Raw genomic sequence first — 22,892 nt, 5'->3', positions numbered from 1 at the left:
GCAGCAAGCAGAACCTTAAATTACTCTCCTATGACACGGGGGTCACAGAATTTAAGCCGAAACAAGCAAAACAACCAAACACAGCACAAAATCAACCAAAGCACACCAGTAGCCCTTAATGATATGCAGCTGTAGTGATGAACCAAGACATTTCAACAATACTTGTAATATGGGGACATTCTGCACTGAAGAAAAATGAACTGGTTCAAAGATGCTGAGTCCTACTCATCAAGGCTGGTAATAATGTGAACTCATTTGCAGTATGAGACACTTTGCGAGACTTCAGATGAACTTCAGCTTTCAGGAACATGACTGCCGCTCCAAAACACCAGCCTGATCACAAGAGGACTTCTGTGTGTGTCTTTCAAACTAAATTATTGTAAACCAATGCAGACTGAACTGAAAAGGCAACAGAGAAAGCAGGTTGCACAGACTGCATTCACATCAACTTACTCCATCAAACAAACGGCTACATATTTAATCCTGAATTCAAAACAGTAAAGTTAGCAATGATCTTACAGCTGGAGAGATAACATTTCTAATACAGAAATGAGAAATCTCCAAAGCAAGGGAAGTGTATTTCTAAAACAGAGTCTATTACTTTCTTCTTTCCTCTCATAGTATTAAGAATACTATGATAAACACTTTATGCATATGAGAAAGTTTCAGGTGATTGTGATCAGGAACCAGCACATGGATCTGAAAATGAAGGGGTCTGGTCTGCTGATGACAGCAGAGCTGTGTACAGTTATTCTCTGATGACAGACAAGGCTGCAGTAGTTCATCAGCTCTCGCCACACAGGAAGAGAACAGATCAGTCCTAAAGACAGTTCTATAAAGCATTGTCAAGTATTTTGACCCCACACATGACATCTGGTAACTCCTGGCATCCCTCGAGATCATAGGGCCACTAAAAACCACTTGGCATCACTTAAACCTTCTAGTGCTAGAAAGTTTCTTATTTTCCTGCAGAGACTTCAGAGTGATGAGCAACTATGTCCAACGTTTGGATTACACAGAGAGTGCAATTAGCATTTGTTTGCAACTTAAGAATACTATACTTCTATGGTTTTCTGCCTTTGGAGCAAAAAAACAACCAAACAAAAAGTCTTCCTTATCACCTTTTTACTGTCAGGCAGCAGGCCTTGGGATAACAGTTTCCACAGACAATTCAATTTTAAAAAAATTACCTGTGACTGAATAAGTGCATTAGGAAATTCAAACCGCTTCTTGATGTCATCCAACATTTTGCCTCTGTTATATGATCACTCTGCAAGAGAGACAAAAAATATATTTAGGAAAGAAAGTGTGTTATTCACCAGAAAAAAATACACAAGATTTATGTTGAACTTAACAGCAGATAATAGCATTAAAGCGTTAAAGTTTCCTGAGTACTGGGATGGTCTTTTCTTGCACTTTATGCTGTGCTTACCGCACTGCCAGCTCTCCTAAGCTCCTTCACCCTTCAAAGCTACTTCTCATAGGGTCCTACCAACATGTCCCCGAATACATCAAAATCTGCTCCCCTGACGTCCAGGGTCTGTACTCACTGTAGAAAGAGGGCATCCTCAGTTGAACAGGCACTTGCATAGTTTCTGATCTGAATTTTAGAATTGGGAACTAGACGAATCAAAAATAAGGATGCCACCCTGCACATTCCTGCAAAGCTTAGATGGCAATGCAATTGCAAAACTTCGTGAAAAATGCAGGAATCCACTGCACCCAACTCTAGTTGCATTTTTAAAGAGCACATTAAAAACACATAGTACTGGAAACTTGACAAGCTAGAAATCCAACTCTGTCACCCTTAACTACAAAAAGAACTTCCAAGCATCATTCAACAAAGCACTTCTGTCCATACTAAAGGAGTCTGCTAAGTAGAGCATCTATTTGCCTACATGCTTAATATTAATCAAGGGTTCTCTTTCTTTAGAAATCACATAAAAGAATTAGAAGCTATAAAATATAGGTAAGTGAAAACATTTAATACTGCGAAAAGAAAAGAGAACACAGCTTACTTTTAATACATTGTTTCATTATCTGTTTCCCACACAAATTTTGCACATGTACAAGGTGCAGAAAGTTTTTTATCTCGAATACATACTTGATACAATATATCTTCATAACTAACTGTTGAATGCTATTCAACCTAACTGTTGAATGCTATTATTTCACACTAGTAAAATACAAACATTAAGTGGTATTTTGTAGTTCTCCCAATTTATGCATACGATTTCACAGTTATTCATCTGTGCAAAAATAAGTCTTCCTTCTTACTATATATTATTTGGAACACTTACTTTCTCTCTACAGACAATGGAAGATGATTACTGGCAGTGTTGTCAGAGCACCATTAACAGTTCTTACTTCTGAGAAGAGGTAAGAAGTTCACATACAACATTTAGCAAATTTAAAAACATCCGAAAGGAAAACTTTAAGGAAGCAGTACCCAGTCAAAAGGTGGTGGCTAAAGTTCTTTTAAAGCTTTGAAGAGAGATGCTTTCACTTAACATTCATGTTGGAATCTGGAGGTCAACTGAACTTTGCAGTTCAAGACCTCAGTCATAAAATGCTAAATGCATTCTTGAGCTGAGCACATCTCCTCATGATGCTACTTATTCATTTATATCCCCCTTCTCAAAGCATCGTTTCCAGTCTTCCCAATAGCAAATAACATCTACAGAAACATCATACAATCATTTGTCCAGTCTGAGAGCAATGATACGATGAGACAAAGACTGTAACAAGAAAATGTTTAGGAGAAGCACAGCTGTAGTTAATATTAACTGCAGAGCCAAAAGATGATGAAAAATAATCGTAGAAAATTTCAAGTATGATTTATAAAAGGGAACATCAACACCACCTAAATGTGGAAGTAGTAAAAAAACCAAAACAAAAACCACGAAACAACCAAAAAACATCCTCCCCCCCCAAAAAAAACCCCAAACCAAACAAAAATCCAAAACAACAAACAAACCACCAAAAAAAGCCCAACCCACACCCAAAAAACCCCATAAATCCTTGTCTTAACCCAGTGTCTTCCTTTTTGGCACTGAAGACATGAAAGCTATCAAGATTAGGTTAAGACTTACACACTGTGAAAGGAAGAAAATAAAACAAAAAGGTGAGGGCATTTTTCTCTTCTTCAGTTTAGGGAGCTTCAGTTAATTTGGAGACCACTTTCTATTAATTTAATAAAAAAATAATTCTGAGCAACTGCTTTGTCACCTTTAGGAACCATGGTTACGGCCCGCTCTTATCAGTATGCCAATGCCCTTCTATAAATAGGTATATGCATCAGTATTTCTTACAGACTCTTGTTTCTTTCCCATGAATGGGACAATTTCCACACAGTAATCCCAAGAATTGGAAAAGCAATAGCAGAACAGCATTTCCTGGTTTTGACTGTCTTTTACCATGAAAACAAGAAGGGCCAGGCTCCTGAGAGCTGGTGAGGGTCTCTACAGTCTATCAACAACAGCCTTGAAAACTACTGACAAGCTCTACCCCAGTACTCTGTCACCAAAAAAAACCCCAAAACCAAAATCCAAAACAACAAACAACTCACACCCAAAACATTTAGCAGAATCTTCTTAAACATTAACAACTTAGAGCATTGTGTAATTTATTTTCACATTGCAGCTGACAGATATTAGTGTTTTACAGAATACAATTCTTGCAAAGGAAGCAGCATTACCATGAAACAAATCCATCCATATCCAAAACAAGCTCCACAGGAGCTTTCCCTTTCCTCGACTCCAGAAATAAAAAAATAATATATGAATACTATGACAGGGAATAATTATCCTGCAGATTCTTACTGTAGTCCTCTCCTAACACATTGCAAAGATCACTGCCAAAATAACCAGTCTCAGCAGGTATACACTGGCTATTAAACATCCCCAAACTTATCCCATGTACAGCATCAGCAGGCTATCTTGTTAAGCCGTAACTAATTACATCTCACTTCTCCTGACACCTTTCTTTGTTTGTTTATCCTAATATGTATTTTTCCTATTCTCATTGCCGAAGAGGTACTCTACACCATCAACCATACAGACAAAAAACATCCACCCTAAACAAACAATTCCTTAATGCAAACGAGAGGAAACAAACAAACAAACAAACAACACATAAGGTATAAGCGAGGGTCCATTTCCTGTTTTCCAGTATAATTACCGTGAATGGTAAGCATCTGTGGTGGGTTGACTTTAGCTAGCTGCCAGGTGCCCACCAAAGCTGCTGTATCACTCACGCTCCTCAACTAGGCAAGGGGAGAAAATATAACAAAAGACTCGTGGGTCAAGATAAGGACAGGGAGATCACTCACCAGTTACCATCATGGGCAAAACAAACAGGTAAATTAATCTAATTGATTGTCAATCAAGTCAGAGTAGGATAATAACAAATATAAAACCACCTTCCCCCCACCTCTATCCTCCTCCTGGCATCAACTTGACTCACTCTCAACTTGCCTACCTCTTCCCCTCAAGTGGAGCAGGGGGACAGGGAATAAGGGTTGCAGTCATACTCTTCCCCTGTTCCAACATGCGGTCCCTGCCACGGGCAACAGTCCTTCATGAACTTTTCCAACATGAGTCTTTCCCACGGGCCAAAGTTCTTCACGAACTGCTCCAGCATGGGTCCCTTCTACAGGGAACAGTCCTTCAGGAATAGACTGCTCCAGTGTGGGTCCTCCACAGGTCCTGCCAGAAGCCTGCTCCAGCATGGGCTCTCCACGGGGTCACAGACTTCTTTGGGCACATCCAAATCCTCTGGTGTGGGGTCCTCTATGGCCTGCAGAGGACAGCTGGCTTCACCATGGTCTGCGCCACGGGCTGCAGCGGAATCTCTCCTCTGGTGCATGGAGCACCTTGTCCCCTCCTTCTCCACTTACCTTGGTGCCTGCACAACTGTTTGGCTCACATATTCTCATTCCTGTCTCCCAGCTGCTAATGTATAGCAGTTTCTACTGCTTCTTACATACATTATCTGAGAGGGGCTACCATCGTCATTGATGGGCTCAGCATTGACCAGCGGGCAGGTCCATCTTGGAGCCAGCTGGCAGTGGCTCCATCCAACATGGGGGAAGCTTCTGGTATCTTCTCATAGAAGCCATCCCTGTTGCCCTCACACTGCCAAAACCTTGCCACATAAACCCAGTGCAAGTACAGCATCCTAATGCTGATAAGGACAAGCTAAGACAGCTGAAGCAGAGAGGGGTTGTTGCAGCTTTACACCTTCAGATCACATAGAATCATAGATCTGGTCCACACCAGTTTATCAGAAGTAATTACAACAAGGCAAACTAAGTTAAATAACAGAAGATGATCGCTGAGAGCACTGAGATCACACTTCCTACATTTATTGCCTTTTGCTCGTTTTAAAGGACTCGACTCAAACCCGTGTTCCTACCAAGGCAGCAGAGTGAGAATACCCGCAAACGCTCCCGCTGCTTGGGTGTCACATGTGCAGCGCTTCGCAGCTCCTCTAAATAACCGGGTTTAAATTAAACAAAACCAAAAGCCCTACAGCCGAGTAACGGCAACAGTCGCTGCCGTGTGGCTGCCGGCCTGTCGCCGTGCCGAGCCTCCGCCGCGCTGACATCCCCGCCGGCCGGGCCTCGCCCTGGGCCGCCCGCCCGCCCGCCCCGCTGCGCGCACGGCGCGGCCCGGCCCCGCAGGGCCAGGCGCCGGCAGCCCCCGAAGAGCGGTCCCGGGCCAGAGGCGGCCCCGCCACCACCACCACCGCCACCACCCAGCCGTCGCCCGCTTCCCGCGCCCGCCCCGGCGCGGCCAGAGCCCAGCGCCCGCCCCGCGGCCCTGCGCACTTCTCCTCGGCGCTAGCGGCTCCCCGGCCCGCCAGCGCAGCCGCCTCCCGCCGCTCCGCCCCGCGCCCCTCACCTCGCCGGGCGCTCCCCGGCAGGAAACGGACGCGTGCACCGGCCGCAGCCTCGGCTAGCCCCATGGGCCAAGGCGCCTGCGCAGCGAATGGCGCATGCGCACGGGCTGCCGGGCGGCTGCGGGTTCGCGGCGCTGGGGGAGCCGCGGCTGTCACTGCCCGGCGCTCTCACTGCCCGGCGCTGTCCGCGGTCACGCAAATCCGGCGGTTTTTTTAAACGGTGCCGTCACAGCGAGACGGGCCTGAGCCAGCCCGCGTGAGCGCACCGTGAGTCCCCGCGGCTCCCCGCCGCCCTGCCCGCCGAGGCTGCCGGCCCTCCCGCGGAGCAGGGCTCGCCGGGCGCTTTGGGCCCAGGCTTTGGTGCTAGATGCAGGCCATGAGCTAGTCTTGTAGTGCTGGCCAGGTGTGGGTGCCTCCTTGCATCAGAACTGAAATGCAGACTTAAATCCGAAGCCTTAAACAGAAGCAACATAACGGTGTTGAAACGGGTACGCTAATTAGTTATATATTCCAAAACCATGAAAAACCGGAATGTTTATCAGCTTCTAAATTGCTGCAGAGTGTGTCTCCTCAGTCTTCCAAACATTTTGACAGGCAGTGATCAGCAAGCTGAAGGCAGATCAGGAAGACTCTGGGCACGAAGAATGAATGACACAGTGTGCTGCACGTTGTGCAGCTTTCTCAAAGGCAGAAGAACAGCCTAAGATCAGCTCTGATGTGTTTTGATGACCACTGTGTTACCAACAGCTTGAAAGCTCCACACAGCAGAGGCTAAGAGATCGTATTCTCAATTAAGATTGCTATCGTAACACAAAACAGCACTTCTGTTCCTGAACACAGAAGCAACAGGCAACTTCTATAAGACGTGTAACATCAGAACAGGTCTCACTAAAAATATCTTCAGAAAAAGTCACAAATATTTTGAAAGGAATTTGTTTGAAAAGGGCTACAGTAATCTGTAATGTAACTTGAAGGTGTACACTGTGAGTTGGTTTGAGCTGAAAGAAGTGAAACACTTAGGGAATTTTTTAGTACCTTAATATATGCTTCCAGATTCACCAACTAAAGCCACAGTTTATGGCGTTCAAAGGGTTCTGTCCCTTCTTCCGCTGAATTGGTGGTAAAGCACACACTGTCACTTCAAGAGCCAGAAGAAGCCTGAAAGTGACTCAGAGAACAAAACTGTATTAGCTTGAGCTGCCTATATGTGTACATGCTGAGGATATTTAAAATAAGTTGACTTGCTAAGAGCTGCTGCTTCTCCTAAGTTGATTACTCAAAGAGCAAAAAAAGTTCCTGTTGTTAACAATACCAAATCATGTGTTATTCACAGAACAAATATATATATTGCTAAGTAATATCCTGTCGGTTTCTAGTGTTTTTACTTTTTAAATGTAAGCATTCATAAAAAGCATAAGAGAAAAGAAGTCCTGAATGTTTCAAAACTACATCATACCAAAGCAAAACAGGGTGGTAGTTGGCCAGAACAAGAGACATGGTTTTCTTAAGTGTCAGTCTTTAGAAGTCTTGACAAACCAGGGTCTCACCACAGTAGGACTATGAACTACTTTCTGAGGAAGGAAGTGTTGATCTTTTACACCAGTGTGACTCTTGTTAAGTCTTGTTAAGTCATTGCAAAGTGAAGACCAGTCAGATCCCACAGATCATGTACACTGCTTGTTTTCTCCACATGACTTCTCCACAGTAACTTTTTGCAAACAGCACGTATGAGTATTTGTGATGTGGCTATTGGGTCAGTACACCGAGCCCAAGATGGGCTCACAAGCCTGCTTGTTGCTAGAGCTGCAGTATCCCAAGATGAGCTAAAAGGACCTGGAGGACTTTCACACTGATGTATTTCAATCTATGTCTAGGTGACCATAGGCAATGGCACGAATCAAAATGCAGTGTTCAGTCTCCTTTTCCCATTCCATCCTTTCTGCCTCATCTTAGAGCATCTCGCTGTTGGTTGGTTTGTTATTGCCATGCTGTACGATACTTTGGGCCTCATATTCTCCATTTAGTTCTGAAGACACAGTAGGATATACACTGCTGTGTGAAGTGGCTTGGACCTGATTTATGCTGCTTGGTACCCTGTTCTATCAGTAATCTAAGTAACAACTAGCCCCAAAACCTGCTGAATTGGTCTATGAAATCACTGAATCTTAACTCTGTTTAATAATCTTTTCTGGTGTTTTATAAATAAGTAAGACAGCTATACATTTGAATAGTTAGGAACTCTTTATAATTTATTTTTTACTGAGGCTAGAGAAATAAAAGCTGAATGGAGAGGCAAGAGTCTGTGCAGTAAACCAAGTAATAATTTTGACCATTGCTAGTTTTACTTGGAAACAGAAAAAGAAAAGTTTTAGTGGACTTACATGCTGACTAGATTAAGGGAAGACAGGGTATTTGTTGTGGGCATTTTAGTGTGGGTTTCCCCTATCACAGTAAGTTTGTTTTGGTGGAAGGGCTGCACAGCTGAGCATTTTCCTGGTAGTGGAGGGTGAGAGTGGGGTGCCCACCTTCTGTACCAGCGAGTGGGGGGCAAGGTGGCAGAGAGAAGCGGTGCGGGGATATTTCTGTATCTCAGTAAGAAATGCCTGGCAGCAAATGGCTTAATAAAATAGCTAATAGAATAGAAAGAGGAATGTAGATAGCAAATAAATCTTGTGTCCCTTCAGACAGTGGGAATCCTGCATTCATGCAGCATGAAGTGGACCCCAGATGGATTTTCACACAATCACAGAATGTGAGGGATTGGAAGGGACCTTGAAAGATCATCTAGTCCAATCCCCCTGCCGGAGCAGGAACATCCAGATGAGGTTACACAGGAAGGCGTCCAGGCGGTTTTGAATGTCTCCAGAGAAGGAGACTCCACAACCTCCCTGGGCAGCCTGTTCCAGTGTTCTGGCACCCTCACTGAGAAGAAGTTTCTTCTCATATTTAAGTGGAAGCTCGTATGTTTCAGTTTGCACCCATTGCCCCTTGTCCTATCATTGTTTGTCACTGAGAAGAGCCTGGCTCCATCCTCGTGACACTCACCCTTTTCATGTTTATAAACATTAATGAGGTCACCCCTCAGTCTCCTCTTCCCCAAGCTAAAGAGACCCATTTCCTATGGCACACCGCACAGATCCCGTATGTAGAAAAAAGTTCCTCCTTTCTGGTTGGTTGAGCTACTATACTATGGCAAGGCCACACAAGTAGTGTATTTGCCAGTAGCGAGTGGGAGCTGCCTGCAGGCTCCTCAGTTACAATGCCCCTGTGCCATTGGACCCGTGCAGCATAACACAGGCCTGAAGGCCACGCTGGACATGCAGCACAGCACAGTCCTGCCCCTGCTCAGGGCAGCCATAGTGTGCGTCTCTGACTTCTCAATGTACGGTGGTCTCCTGGTCAGGATCAGTACATTCCACCCCTTGATCCACATACACATTACCTTTCCCAAAGATACTAAATATTAGAGATTACGTTTATAACATATGGGCTTCTCTGGCCCAAAATGTAAGGCCCAAGAGAACAGACTTGGTCTTTTCAAGTTCCCTGACTCCTGGCATACAATCTTCCACAAGACTCCCAATACAGCTTGTCAGGTCCCTGCCTCACATGCTGCTGGGGCAGAAAGTGAGTCAGTCCCCACTGCCACCACATCCACTGTTGCAGTAGGTGGATGTGGAGGGCGTGCATGCATTTAGTATGCTTCCTTCTTGTTCTTTTTCCTTTTTTCCTCCACCTCGACAGAGGCTATTTTTGTTTCTTGCCACATAGCCTTTTAGCCAACCAGCTTTTTCTTTGTGAAGCTGCCATGTTGCAGAGCTTGCCTAGGCAGATGAAGTGTGTCTCAGTAGTAGTTAACCAAGGAAACTTCTCCAGCCATGTGTCAGCTCCATGTCACACCCAAGAGAGGAGACCCCTGGTCTCTGAGTACGGTGCTAAGTCTGCTGTTGCCCAAGTGAGCATTAGCCAAAAGGTTTTCAATTAGTTGAAAATGGCAATGAGGTCTCTCAAGGGGAAAGAAGCATATAGACTTTTGAAATATTTTGATGCTGGCAGTTCTGATCCTGTTTATACTGTTGGGCACCTTACTTTGAGAAGCACCTCACCAGAGTGGCTTCGTGCTTGACATTGGGATATCAGGGATATCACATCCATTCTCTGGATTAATTGACTCAGGTGCCGAATTCCCAGCACCGTTTCAAAACCCTGACTTTCATGCAGGTCATCTAAGGACATTGATGTATGAGGGCATTAAGCGTACATAACTCAAACACTCTCACAAAGTCCAGAGACTCAGTCCTGACTTGAGACAAAAGGAAACTATCTTATCTGTACGAAACCATTTACTGTCTTATGGTCTCGATATGTTTTAATACCTTTTTTTCTTCTTCTTTTTTTTTTTTTTTACCCAGATCTCGGAAGCAGGAAAAGCACATTAGATACCTCTTAATGGATGTGCTTAAATTCACAGATATTGGTTTTGATTGCCTTTCAACTTGCAGGCCTTCTAGAGCCTGACTGGGAAACTGTAGTTCCCCAAAGCGGTGTTCCCAGCTTCCAAGGTCTTCCGTTAAAGTAAAATAAATACTTGGGAGTTACGAAGGCAGCATCAGTGCCAAAATCATAAATGGGTTTTATTCAAAGCAGTTCATACCAGCTGCAGATTATGCTGCAAAATCTGCTTTTGCTAGTCAAATTCAAAAGAAACGTGACACCTGTGAGAGGTGTCTCCCACATAATTTCCTGCTGGCCTTAATGTGGCTTATTACTTATTACTTGTACAGAAAACAATAAAAGTAGAATTCAGTTAGCTTGGATTGGGTTGCCAAATAGGCTTTACCACCTTCTAGTTTCTGTGACAAGACTTTTTGCAAAGGTCAGTAAATCTATTAAAATGGCCCTGTTCACTGGCCTGTGAATTCTCTTCCAGGAGAGAAACTAGACAGGAGTCCTTGGATTCAGTCACACTTTTTTCTAGGACATTTGGAATTGTTTTATCAGAGGACTGTCATCCCGTGAGGGGTGATGTGCTTCTAGTGCTCTCCAAGAAATGCCAGAAGGTTCTCTTGGCAGCTTTTGTAATGTGCTATGAGATCTCCCAGTGAAGGTTATGATCCAAATGAAAATCATACAGTAACAGCACTGATAATAGCCTAATCTGCTCATTTCATTTCTTATATGGAATCTTACCCAAGCCAGAAAGCAATTCTAGCTTTACAAATGAAAGAAAGGAATAAGGAAAGTCAACGTTTCGAATATATTGCAGAAATCAATAGCAGCAAAGCCTGCCACTATGAAATTTTATTTATTTAAAATCTCTTAGGCCTGATAATAAAATATAGGTTTAGGAAATGGGCCTAGTCAGCTATGTCTTTAGCCTTTATTACTAAGATTAAGGCTTGTTTAAAATGCATTAAACTTTTAGATGCAGCTCCTTTTACTGCAAACAGTAGTCAGGGGTGGAGGGCCACCGCTCCACACAGAGATTCAATGGACTTCAGTGGAAATTCAGCATGAGAGTGGAATTGAGCAAAAACTCTCTAATTTGTATCCTCAAAGCCTGTTGAGATTAATGGCAGCTGAGGTTGCTTAACACTTGCCAGGGTGTGCGCTGCAACTCACAAGATAAGTCTTGAAATGCCTTACTGAACCTTATCCTGCAGCCGTTCAAAGACAAAAACGCTCTTTGCGTTAGTGCCAGCAAGGCCCACAGAATATCCAGGCTGCCTGTGACTGTACAGCACTTGCTCTGCTGAAGGGTAATGTAGAAAGTTTGAGACATATTCCTGGCAAAGACTCATTGCTATCACTGTTGGAGCATTTCAGTTTCCCACTGATAGTAGTGAGTGGCAGAGAGCTCCAAGACACTGAGGTACGAAACCCTAAATATGCTTTTTTTTTAAAAAAAAAAAAAGCGCGCCTTTTATTCTTTGTTATTTTACCTGATTTTCCTCACTTGGCTTAACCATTATGAATCAAAATACATGCATTTATGATTTTTATTTTTGGTTTAGACATGTCTATGAAGTGAATGCCAAATTATATTATTACATGCATACCTGTTGGTTAGTTTCTCCAACAAAATCTAATAAAACCTCCAGATAGTTATGTGTAGGAGCATGTTTCATGGTCTTGTGGGCAAAGAAGTGATATTTCTTCATTTTGAAGTCCCCCTTCATGCTTACCAGCACGTTTTCTTCATCCATCCAGTCATTATTTAATCTTACTTGGGCAATGACTGAAAATTACCATCTACAACTGAACTACTAATATAGTTTTCCCGGTATTTACTATATTAAAGATCAATTTTTTGTAACTGAAACAAAATAACTGGATGAACTACAAGTGGAGGCTGCTTAGGACCATTGGCACGTTTTATGTCGAGCTTGCTACATTTCCAAACACGTCTCCTGCATTCCTGGATGAGGTACTGTTTTCCTTCTGGTTTTGTTAAGGGAGGTTGTAAGGTGCTGCAGCATTGCCAAAGGGCTTGACTGGTCAAGTAGAGCTAGAGCCAGTGGAGTACTTTCTGCTGGTGGACTTTCAGACCATTATTGAAGCAAATCTGGGGCAAAATTCAGACTGGGTACATTTCTGTGTAGATTTCAGTAACAGTAGTTAAGTAGCTGTGTCCTATGTTAACATAATGATTATTTTACATGGAGGATGAAGTGCGAAATGTTCAGCAGAGAGTTCCAGGGTTGTATATCCAGACTGCATGACAAGATAGGGAAACTGGCCTCCAAATGCATATACTTTGCATGCAGAGTAAACCGGCTTCAGATTTGTAAGCATTGTTTTATTTGACATTTTGGCTCATGGACACAAGTGGCCAGATGGGAAGTGGTGGGAGGCAGCAGCTTGTTTACCTTGAGCTGTCCAGCCTTCCCCAGTTGTGGAGTGTCTGGTGGCTGGGTCATGCACTCACCCATCCTGTCTTGCCACAGCACCCTGTCTGCATTTACTAGATGCTGAAATGTTCTGTACCAACACAGTTCTGTGTCACGTGCTGCGTGCAGACCCACACCTTTCTTATTGTAGTTAAGGGTATCCCACAACTGCAGCTGCTTTAGTTAACAACAGAAGAAAAAAGCTTCTATTTTGTGTAGACTGATTTAAATAAAATCAATCAATCACTCAATCAAATAAAACCTTTTTGGAATTCTTACATGCAAACTGAAATGGATATTCAGATAGTCAACATTAAATAGTTTCTGTTTGCTAGAAGACCAGCAGTGTGTCTGTGACTAGGTTTACAGCAACAGAAAAAAATTAAAACCCCCTAGAATCTGACCCTGAGATCCTGAGCGCTGTTACCTGGATGGAGCTGAGGGTACTTCGCAGTTCAGAGGCAACAGCTGAATCAGTTGAAAGAAGGCTTTGCATATGACCCAGCCAGGAAGTTGAGCCTGTGAGTCAAGCTCTGGACTAGCAAGGCCAGGCATAGGCCTGGCTGCGCTCTAGCTCAGGAAGGCCCTGGGTGAGGGCTGGGCTTAAATGCAGCTCCTGAACAAAGTGGTGGGGCCCTCACTGAGGCCTTTTCTCACACAGCTTGTTCCCACCGGTTGGACCCCATGGTGGGGCTTGCGAACAGTCTAACCCCTGGGGAGGGGCTTGTTCTACGTGGGTGTCTACTCCTTTATTCTTGTCATTTGCCCTTAGATCTGAGTGTGCCTGGGCATTGTTAAGTCGTTTATCTGTCTGAGCAGTCTCCTGTTGTTTATATAATACCTTTGCTGATTTGTTAGTCTGATTTTGGTTTTAAACACGTAAAAATGAAAATCGCAAACAGATTTGGATTGTCGGGGTGTGACTGTAGTTAAAATAAAGGGATCCCAGGAAGCTTTTAATGTTGTGCAAGTTCGCTGTGTATATTTCCTTTCTGCATCTTAAGGTCCGCTGTTCTTGAAGAACTCTCATTTGCTTCCAGTTTTCCTTTCTGTAAAGCTCTTATTGGCTTCAGAAGCACACAGTTGCATCTGTGAAGAGTTTGGTCGCAATGCAATGTACTTGCCATCTTGTAGGCCACATTTCAAATATCCTGATACTGAATTGCTTTTTGAACCAAACTTGCATAGGTCATTCTGCTGTTAATTTCAATAAATGTCTTTAAGTAGTTGCTCAAACTTGCTGATTAATGATTACATAAAGCTGTCAAACTAATTTTCAGCTACTGCAAATAAAGGTACTCCTGAAGTATGTGGAAAATCTGTGTCTTTCTCTGTAATCTTAGAAATGCATTTGTGTATTGTGTCATGAGAACTATTGTCTATGACCTGACAGAAAATAGCTGGACTCTTCCCATGTGTTATATTCTGTTTATATTGAATCCCTCAAATATGTGAGATCAAAAGCATGGTTATGGTTCATAACTAAGATGGGGAAGTAATATTTAATGCTATATTTCAGAGCACCGTTCAGATATTAATTCCAATATTTTTATCTCATTCACAAGTAGGAAACTCAAAGAAAGGTGATAAAAAGATTTGTCCATAGCTTCACAATGAAACTAAAGCAAGATAAAGTGAAGGTCAGAGTTCTGGGTTAGTTCCACATAAGTTTGATCCTGCCTGTGTGCAGAGGGTTGTATTAGATGACCTCTTGAGGCTCTATCCCGCTATGATTAGCAGCACTTTTGTTTTGGGATATTTAGGTGTGGAGAGGGTGAAGAAATGTGCATAATTTTAACCAGGACTTAGTATGTATAAGCAAAATAAATTTATCTGAAATTCACATTCAAAACCAAAAAATTGGCTTTGCTCCAATGAGTAGTTTTGCACTTAGTGAGTGGCTAAGATGGAGTGGGCAGACTTGCAACTATACTAAGAGTTCCTAGTACATTTTCGTGAAAGGAGAGCACTGACTGGGTGATTCCAACTGACAATAAGAATTTTAAGCTTGAAAGGATATTCAAAATATTCCAAAATATACACATGATTTCCAGCTCCACTTAGTATTATCTAGACTGTATTCCATTAGCATAGTTTTAATTTATAGGTATGAACACCCTGTACATATACAAATGTGTAAGAAACTGATACCATTGCATTGCACTGCCAGGCTCAAAGGTTGGTGATCTGCAGCACAACGCCTAGCTGGAGACCACTCACTACTAGTGGTGTACACTAGGGGCTGGCAGTAAGGTCAGTACTGCCTAATGTCTTCAGGAGTGGTTCAGATAACCTCAGTTACAGTCTCAAAGATGATTTTTTGGATCAGGTTTTTAGAAACAATATTTGATATCTTTCTAGAAAGCAAGAATTCTACTTTGAAGTAAATAGATGTTTCATACATATACTTACTCAAACATAAAGTTAGAATCTCATTGGTGTTTCCGTAACACGGGATGATCAATGTAACAAGATGACATGTCTTCCAGATACTCGTTTTTCTCTGAGGTGATTAATAATTATGGAAAGTCTTTATTTGAACATCAGAATCCAGGTGTGAAAATCAAACTTGATAAGTGACTTTCAAAAACATACTACAGCTTTAAACCGTCAAGTGTTTTGAATATATTTCTGCAAATCCTTGAGGTCATCTCACTGTCTACTTTTCTATTCCTATCAGTTTATGAAGTCCCTCAAAGCTGTTATTTTGAAATGATATTTCATATTATGGCACCACCTTAATGAGTAATGATCTAGATTCTGCATCCAAGATAAAAATTACGAGGTGCAGCAAAGCAAGCCATGAGACTGGGATATGAGTGAGTTCAAAGCAACAAATTGCATTCTACTTTCATTTACACTATGAAGCACAGAAAAACTTGAGGAGGATTCAAGGAATGCAACTGAGAATGTGATTTAGATTATTTTATGCCTCAGCTCCACTCTCAAAACATAGAAGTGTCTATTTAGCACATTTCAGGCTACATGAGATTAAAATTACTGTCTTCATGATCCCCTTGCCTGAATGCCTAGTAGTCACCTGATAACCTTCGGTTCTTGGGTAGCTCGTCTCAGAGCAATATGCCTGAACAATTCTGCCAATTGCAACTGTGTAGGTGTGTCAGAGAGAAGGACTGTATTTTGTTTGCAAGAGTAGGCATTTCCATTATTGGAATCATGCTCTGTGATTGTTTTCCAAGAGCAGCACAATCTAATTGGTTTCTGTGGCCAAGGGTGAAGTATTATTGAGTATTAGGGGGAAAAAGCTTGTTTTACAAAACATGTAAAGAATGGCTTTTGTTCCTGTGTGTTTGAAAAGCTTTGTTAGCTGGATTAGTTTTGTGGGTAGCTTCCAACTTGGGGTAAAGAACACCACTTGGAGTTCCTATGATGAGGACAAGCCCCTGGCTCAGGTTTTATACCAAAGGCAGAAAAGTGACATAGATCTTTAAATGCAGACTTCCTGGGTGCTGTGCCACCAGTTTTCTTTTTCTGTGCAGTTAAAATCAGGAAACCATAGTGAAGACGAGAATGTGGGTGGTGCTTATGGGGCACAGGGAAACATGGATCAATGGCAGTGATTAAGGTCTCCTTAGTCCTTCCAGCTAATTAATCCTTGCTGACAGACTAACTTTCTATTTAGGATTTTGTTGCTGGATTTTGGTTTTGTTTGTTTGTTTGTTTTTGTTATTTTAAATTTTTGGTCAGAAACACAAGCCTGTTAGACTCTGTCTAAATGGACATTAGTTAATGTCATAAACCTGTGAGAAGACTGTTCAGGAGTAATTTAAAACAGAAAAGCATTCCAATCATTACCATTCAGGTTAATAAGACTACTTGTTTGTTTAGATTTACTCAGTGTGTGCTTGCAAGACAAAGCTTTAATTTTAATGTTCTCATTGAAGTCCATTGAACTTCACCTGAACCATCAATGCAAAAATTAAAACTCAAAGTTGGTTTGAGCCTTTTTTGGCAAGTTCTTCAAGTATTTATACTTCTTTTCACATAGGCAATGCTAGTGATGTGAAAGGCACTAGCAGTATGAGGGAGGACTAATGACATGAGTGAAATCGTTGTTGAAAAAATGTTCAGTGAAACAAACTATTTTTTCTGACTGCTTAAGGTGCCTTTGCATTTCTGTCTTTTGCTTGGTAATTTATTTTTTTCTTTTTGCTGTCTTTCCATCTGATATTTTTTTTACTGCCAGTTGCATTCCTCAGGGATCTTTTAGATGTGTGTTTCTGATGGCTTAGGTTTCCTGTGGTCACTGGAGTTAAAGTTCCTTTGGTTGCATTTGACACTGCATTCTGGAAGCCTCGAGATTTTGATCTCATTATTAATGCAATCACTTGTATTGAAACAATTTCCAGTGTTTGCAGTAAGATCAATTGTAGCAGTTTAAACACTTAATTGACCCAAACTTTCCATCTTTTGTTGGCCCTATGAAGTGTCTGTGAAACTCCTGCTGAAGAGTGGCTTTTGGAACAAGTAGATTTTGACCCCGTCGCCTCAAGACCCGAACTCTGAAAGCAAATTATTTATGATTCAGGTACTCTCCCAAAAGACTTGCAGGCCTCCTGGCATCAATTTATGTAGGAAGTGGTGCCCCTTTTTACCCTAGTCTCTGAAGGATTTTCTTGAGATGGGGGTGCAAATGCAGAACATAGATGAATGATGCACTGGGAAATTATTGTGCTCTCGATTTTTTTATATATAGTATATATCTCTCACACTTATATACTTGCCATTTGAAGCAGATGAAATTGACAGTTTTCGTCAGTTAGAAATATGCTATATGGGAGAATAGATAAATGGGGAATGGGTAAAAAAGAGGCAGCAGAGTATTGCAAAGTGGATATTGCAGTAGATCAGAACACCATGTTTTTTGCATTTCTATCTTTTGGAGAGCTTGGAAGTTTATTTGACATTGTAAATGTATGGAAAAGTATCTGGAATTAATGTCATATGGTGTTGGAAAGTATTCTGATAGGAAATTCATTGTGCATTGAGGGATGCCTACTATTAGGAGTAGTGTAAATGGACTGCAGCTGCTCTGCTATTAAAACCTATTGAATTCAGTGGACCACACAGAACATATATGCAAGGCCTTTTGAAATCTGCATGGCAAGTCAGAACATACAGGCTGCAGCTCCATTGTCCTACTCCAGCAGCTGGCAAAGCTTTTCCACCCATATTAATTCTGCTTTGCTCCCCTCTGTGCCTTCACGAAAAATTACCTCCAGCTTCCTTGCGATGCTATAATACTAGCTGGCTCCCAGACACCCATATGTTGAGCAGTCTGGCTTTACAACTTTGTCATGTGTAAAAGTAGCTATTTCTCATTCATATGATTTCTGTTTAGATTTCTGAAATTCACCTATCTACTCCCTAAGCCCAGCCTTCTGCAAATACATACGTAATATATTCCTCAAACTTTGCAATGTTCTTTCAAATTCCATATTTAACAAATAATTTATTATTTTTTGAGCAAGCTGTGAATTTCAGTCTCTCTGTTCTCCCATACTACCTTTGTTTACACTGTTGTGTTTTGTTTTGGTTTGGGTTTTTTGTATTTCTTTGATTTTTGCATTTTTTTTAAGGGCCAAGCTTTGTCCTCACTGGGTTCAACTGCTTGCCCCACTTCATGCCTTATTTTGTTGGGTTTGTTCCAGTCATTTAATCTCTTTTTGTTTCAGTTGCCCATCCATAAAGTCAGGCTAAAACTACTTTCTGAGTCACAATGAGGGTGTAATCATGAGTTAATTAAGGACGAGGATTACTAAGACCCTATGGTTATATGAGTACTTGTCACTGATAAAGAATTCTGCTTTTCCCCATGAGTTTCTCACCACGGTAATGCTAAGCCATTCCAGCTTTTCATTAACTTTCCAGTGATACTGGGAAAAAGGAAAGTTTGTCTGGTTCATGGTTCTTGCAACAAAAAGTGTGAAGGTAGTGTACTCAGCCTTTTTGATACTCCTATAACCAAGCCATAGCATAAGACAAGTCTATGACCGCGACATACCGGTCATCTTATTCATAAACTCTTATCTTGCATAATGGTCAACTTACATAACTAATACAGTGGCCAGCACAAGAACCAGGTGCAGAGTGACGACAGTCACATAATTCCTCTACACTCTGTGGCTGATTTCCAGCGGGTAGATCTCCCATCAGGCCAAGAACCAAGAACACTGATTTCATTGAAGTTACTCCTTAATAGCTCCTGTGCATGCATGATCAGACTCTGTCCTGCCTATGGTTGTGGAAATCCAGAACAGGTTCTCTGACCTTGGTCATTACACAGGCCTAAACTGAGTAAAGAATTTGACTGTGTTTCTTTGTCTTACTCCTGTATATTTCCTCTAGGGGCTACAGCATTGTAAAGAAATAAAAACCTAAGTACTCCCTTGCAGGTCTCTCAATAAGACTTTTCACTCTGAACAGGTTTCCTTATGTGTCCCTAGAGATCTTTAAACATTTTTTTAACCTCCTATACTGTAATACTGTACATAGCCAAGACTCACTTTTTGCATTTATCTTTTGTCATTACTATGCCCCTTTTAGGTTGTTGTTGTTGTTGAGTTATAAACTATATTGTTTTCTAAACATGCAGCCCTTGCTCTTGAAGATCTTTTTGCTGACTAAGGGTAATATGTTACCAGCTGAAGTGCTTATTTTCTATTTGATTTGTGATTAGAAATAGGTAAGCCAATAAAACCTCAAAACAGGAGCACATTTGGCACACACTGCCTGGCATTTGTTCAGCCTATGTAGCTAACTGAAAAAAAAAAAGCCAATCAGAGAGAGTATTTTGCCATTAGCTCCTGGCAGCCAGAGTGACATTACAAAGCAACTTATACATATTCCTTGCTGTATATGTAAGATCAGCTGTAGGCTCATTTTAAGTTTTGGCTCTGGTTCAGACCAGCATCTTAACATTGTAATCAAAGTATCTGGCTTGGATCAGGAATGGGCTATGATTTTATAAATTGTCTGCATAAGGAAATTAAAAGATCTCATATACAGAGAAATTCAGACATGATATATTTAAAATACACTGTGGTTTCCTTTGTAGCCAGTAATATTAGCTGTTTTGGCTACTTTCCTTTTTTAAACATTTAAAAACAAGGCCCTTGTAAAAGTCAGTCCATATATTTGGGTCTCAAAATTTGAACTTCAAGTGGAAGTTTAATACAGCTGTGTTTGAAACTCTGCAAACAATTCAGTGTGTCTAGGTGAGCCGGGAAATGGTCTCCTTTTGTGACATAAGACATATCTGCCTTGTGTAAGAAAATAATACAGAAAGGCAGCAATACCTTTCAGCTGTGTGTGTAATCACCAACAGTATAGCTATGAAATACAGTTCTTGTTAGATCAGGTGCAATGCTGCACTAGCAGAGTGATGCTTCTTCCAGTGTTAGCTGCCTGTTGAGTGGAAAGGTTGACTCATGTTCCATCTAATCCAGGGATCTGGGATCTGTGCATCACTGTTCATGGGTGGTAGATGCCCCATCCCTGGAGACATTCCAGGCCAGGCTGGATGGGGCTCTGAGCAACCTGATCAAGTTGAATATGTCCCTGCTCACTGCAGGGGGGTTGGACCAGATGACCTTTAAAGATCCAACCCAAAATATTCTATGATTCTATGTAGGTATGTCTAAAGGTTTCTGAACTGGGAAGCCTATAGCTACATTAGTTGTTTCAGCAGACACAAAACGTGCAAGCATTTTTAGCATTGCATTAGCTGATTATATTAACATTTAGGTAGTTAAATACCTTTAAGAACATGACCCAAATGTCTCCAATTTTCCAGCAGCTGTGTAACTATTCCATGGTAAACCCTGTTTTAGCAGTACTGGATAGTACTACTAGAAAATTACCTTCACCTTTATAACTCTGTAGTTGATTGAGACAGGGTCTTTGCACTTCCATATGCACCTAATTGCATCCATCTGCTGTAATGAGATCAAAGAATGTTTATTTTAACTGTTAATCCAAAATGAAGAAAATAGTTGCACCAGGTTGTCATTTAACCAGCTCAAAATCATTCTTTGATTCTGCTCCTGTCAGCCGAAGATTATATTTGGAGTTTGTGAAACTGATAGATTTTTAAATGGCTCTAATTACATCACAACCCCTTCAGCTTGAATACAAACGCTATTTTTAAACTTTTGGGTGGATTAAAATTCAACATTGCTTCACAAGCGACATATATTAAACAACTCCCTTTTCTTTTCCAAATTTGACCCTGAGTCTGCAGGTATTTCTAAGTAATCATTACTTCACTGAGTGGCCTCTGTTAAGTAGTTAAAAAGATTAATAGGATGAATAATGTTAGGTAATAGAAGCATTTCCACTGTTACACTGATGCACAATAGAGGAAAACAGCTTGTATTGATTGAGTACTGTTCTAAGTCAAGGGGAAAATATTTTTCTCCGAATACAGAAGAAATAGAAATCTGCATAGAAGGACTCTGGAGGATTATCCAGCTCCATTCCTTCCTGCAGAATCCTGTGTTAGGGAGATGAATACAAAATGTGAGTCTGTGCCAGAAAACTCAGCCATTTAAGGAATTCTGGAAAACAGAATTGTCTCATTGGTACCTGTTAAGAATAAATGAATTTTCTGGTTACGGACAACCTTATTTCATCTTATTCTCAACTGTGACACAAACTAGAACTATTGAAGACAAAACATCTCCTTTCAGTGGTTTTTTTTTATTTTAAATCTTCTTCCCTGTTTCCTCTACGGATGAAAATTAAAAATCCAGGTACCCTGATCATACAGTGTAGCATGGACTCTTTACTTCTTGGACACCTTCCCTCTTGCTAAGCAGGTTCAGATATCCCCACCTGTATTAGAGCTACTATTAAAAGCCTAATAGCTACTCTGTTTGCCTACACTGTTGCCGGAAGTTCTCTTTTGACCTAGCCTGATTATAAAAGTTGTTCTGCTCATCTACACCCTAATTCTGATAAAAGAAAAATACCAAAGATACCACAGCGTAACAACACAGCCATTAAAGTGATTATAGTTCTGTGGCTTTCAAAAATCCCCAAAGATTCAAAAGTGACTTTGGTTTCTTGTATTTGGTATGAAAGCTAGAAGGAACACAGAGAAACAAACTTTGTGGAGACTAAAGACAGTTCTTTTCCTCATCTGATTTCTTCTCTCAAAGAGAATTTACAGCAGCATGTAAATTTGATGCTGCCAGTCCTAAAAGGACCCTTCCTTTCTCAGAAAGTAGTGTACCAGAAGGAAAGAAATAAAATCTTATCTTTACAGCCTTCTGAGAAGAGCAGGGCAAATAAATAAATCTGTGTATATATTGTATAAAAATACATCATCACTGCTCGTAGCTTACAAGAAAGTAATCATTTTTGCAGACCTTTAGGATGGAAGTACATGCTTTCATCCCTACTGTGCGTCCTGGCAAGTGAACGTGCATTCAGGATCAGGCTCACTGTGACTTCTCCCCAGCTATAGCTATGAATCATTTGTGTTGTTATACATCGGAGAAATACATTTACATAGGCAGAAAGGTTATAATTATATTAAGTAATGATGATTTCCAGAACAAACTTGGGAAGACTCATTAAAATCTTTGTACAAGAAGAAAAGCTGGAAGGAGGTGGACAAGAAGTAGAAATATTCTAGCTTAGAGTGATGCTTTTATTTTTGCATTTGACTGCTTTGATTGCCTGCCTTTTTCCTACTGATCCAAAAAACCCTATGAGATGACTCATACATAAAAATTGTCCAGACTATTTCTTCAACCTGAATTGAAAAAAAAGTTGTATCCTTATATAGAACCCCCATAACAGAATAATAATTTATTACACATAAAGATGGTGTCCCTGACTTCTGCCCCAGAATAGGAAACAAATATATTCTTCACGATGCCAAACTATCATGCAAATAAGTAAGGAAAACACAAACAGGCAGTCAAGATCTTCAAAGAGTTGTCCAGAAATGTAGAGAGATACTATTAAAGACTTTAGTTTCTGCCTAGCAAGATGTATTGAAGACAGGAATTTATACATAATAGCATTTTGAACAGCAGTGATTCCAATATACATTTCCTTAATAAAATAATG

The 22,892-nt window shown here is 41.2% G+C and overlaps 1 protein-coding gene across 2 annotated transcripts in view; it reads right to left on the bottom strand.

The window, feature by feature from the left end:
* The window catches only part of FOCAD (focadhesin), a 109,449-nt gene extending 103,467 nt beyond the window's left edge, over positions 1–5,982 (bottom strand). For both annotated transcript variants that reach the window (XM_065657889.1, XM_065657891.1), the window contains exons 1-2: positions 5,904–5,982; positions 1,191–1,270 (exon numbers count right to left, since the gene is read on the bottom strand). In XM_065657889.1, coding sequence (XP_065513961.1) covers positions 1,191–1,247 — 57 coding nt within the window. In that variant the 5' untranslated portion in view covers positions 1,248–1,270; positions 5,904–5,982. The remainder of the gene's footprint in view (positions 1–1,190; positions 1,271–5,903) is intronic.
* Positions 5,983–22,892: the final 16,910 nt, after the last annotated feature.

The sequence above is a fragment of the Caloenas nicobarica genome, chromosome Z, assembly GCF_036013445.1.
Source record: "Caloenas nicobarica isolate bCalNic1 chromosome Z, bCalNic1.hap1, whole genome shotgun sequence".
Lineage (NCBI taxonomy): Eukaryota > Metazoa > Chordata > Aves > Columbiformes > Columbidae > Caloenas > Caloenas nicobarica.
The sequence above is the reverse complement of the archived record's forward strand: the minus strand, read 5'-3'. Positions and strand labels throughout refer to the sequence as shown.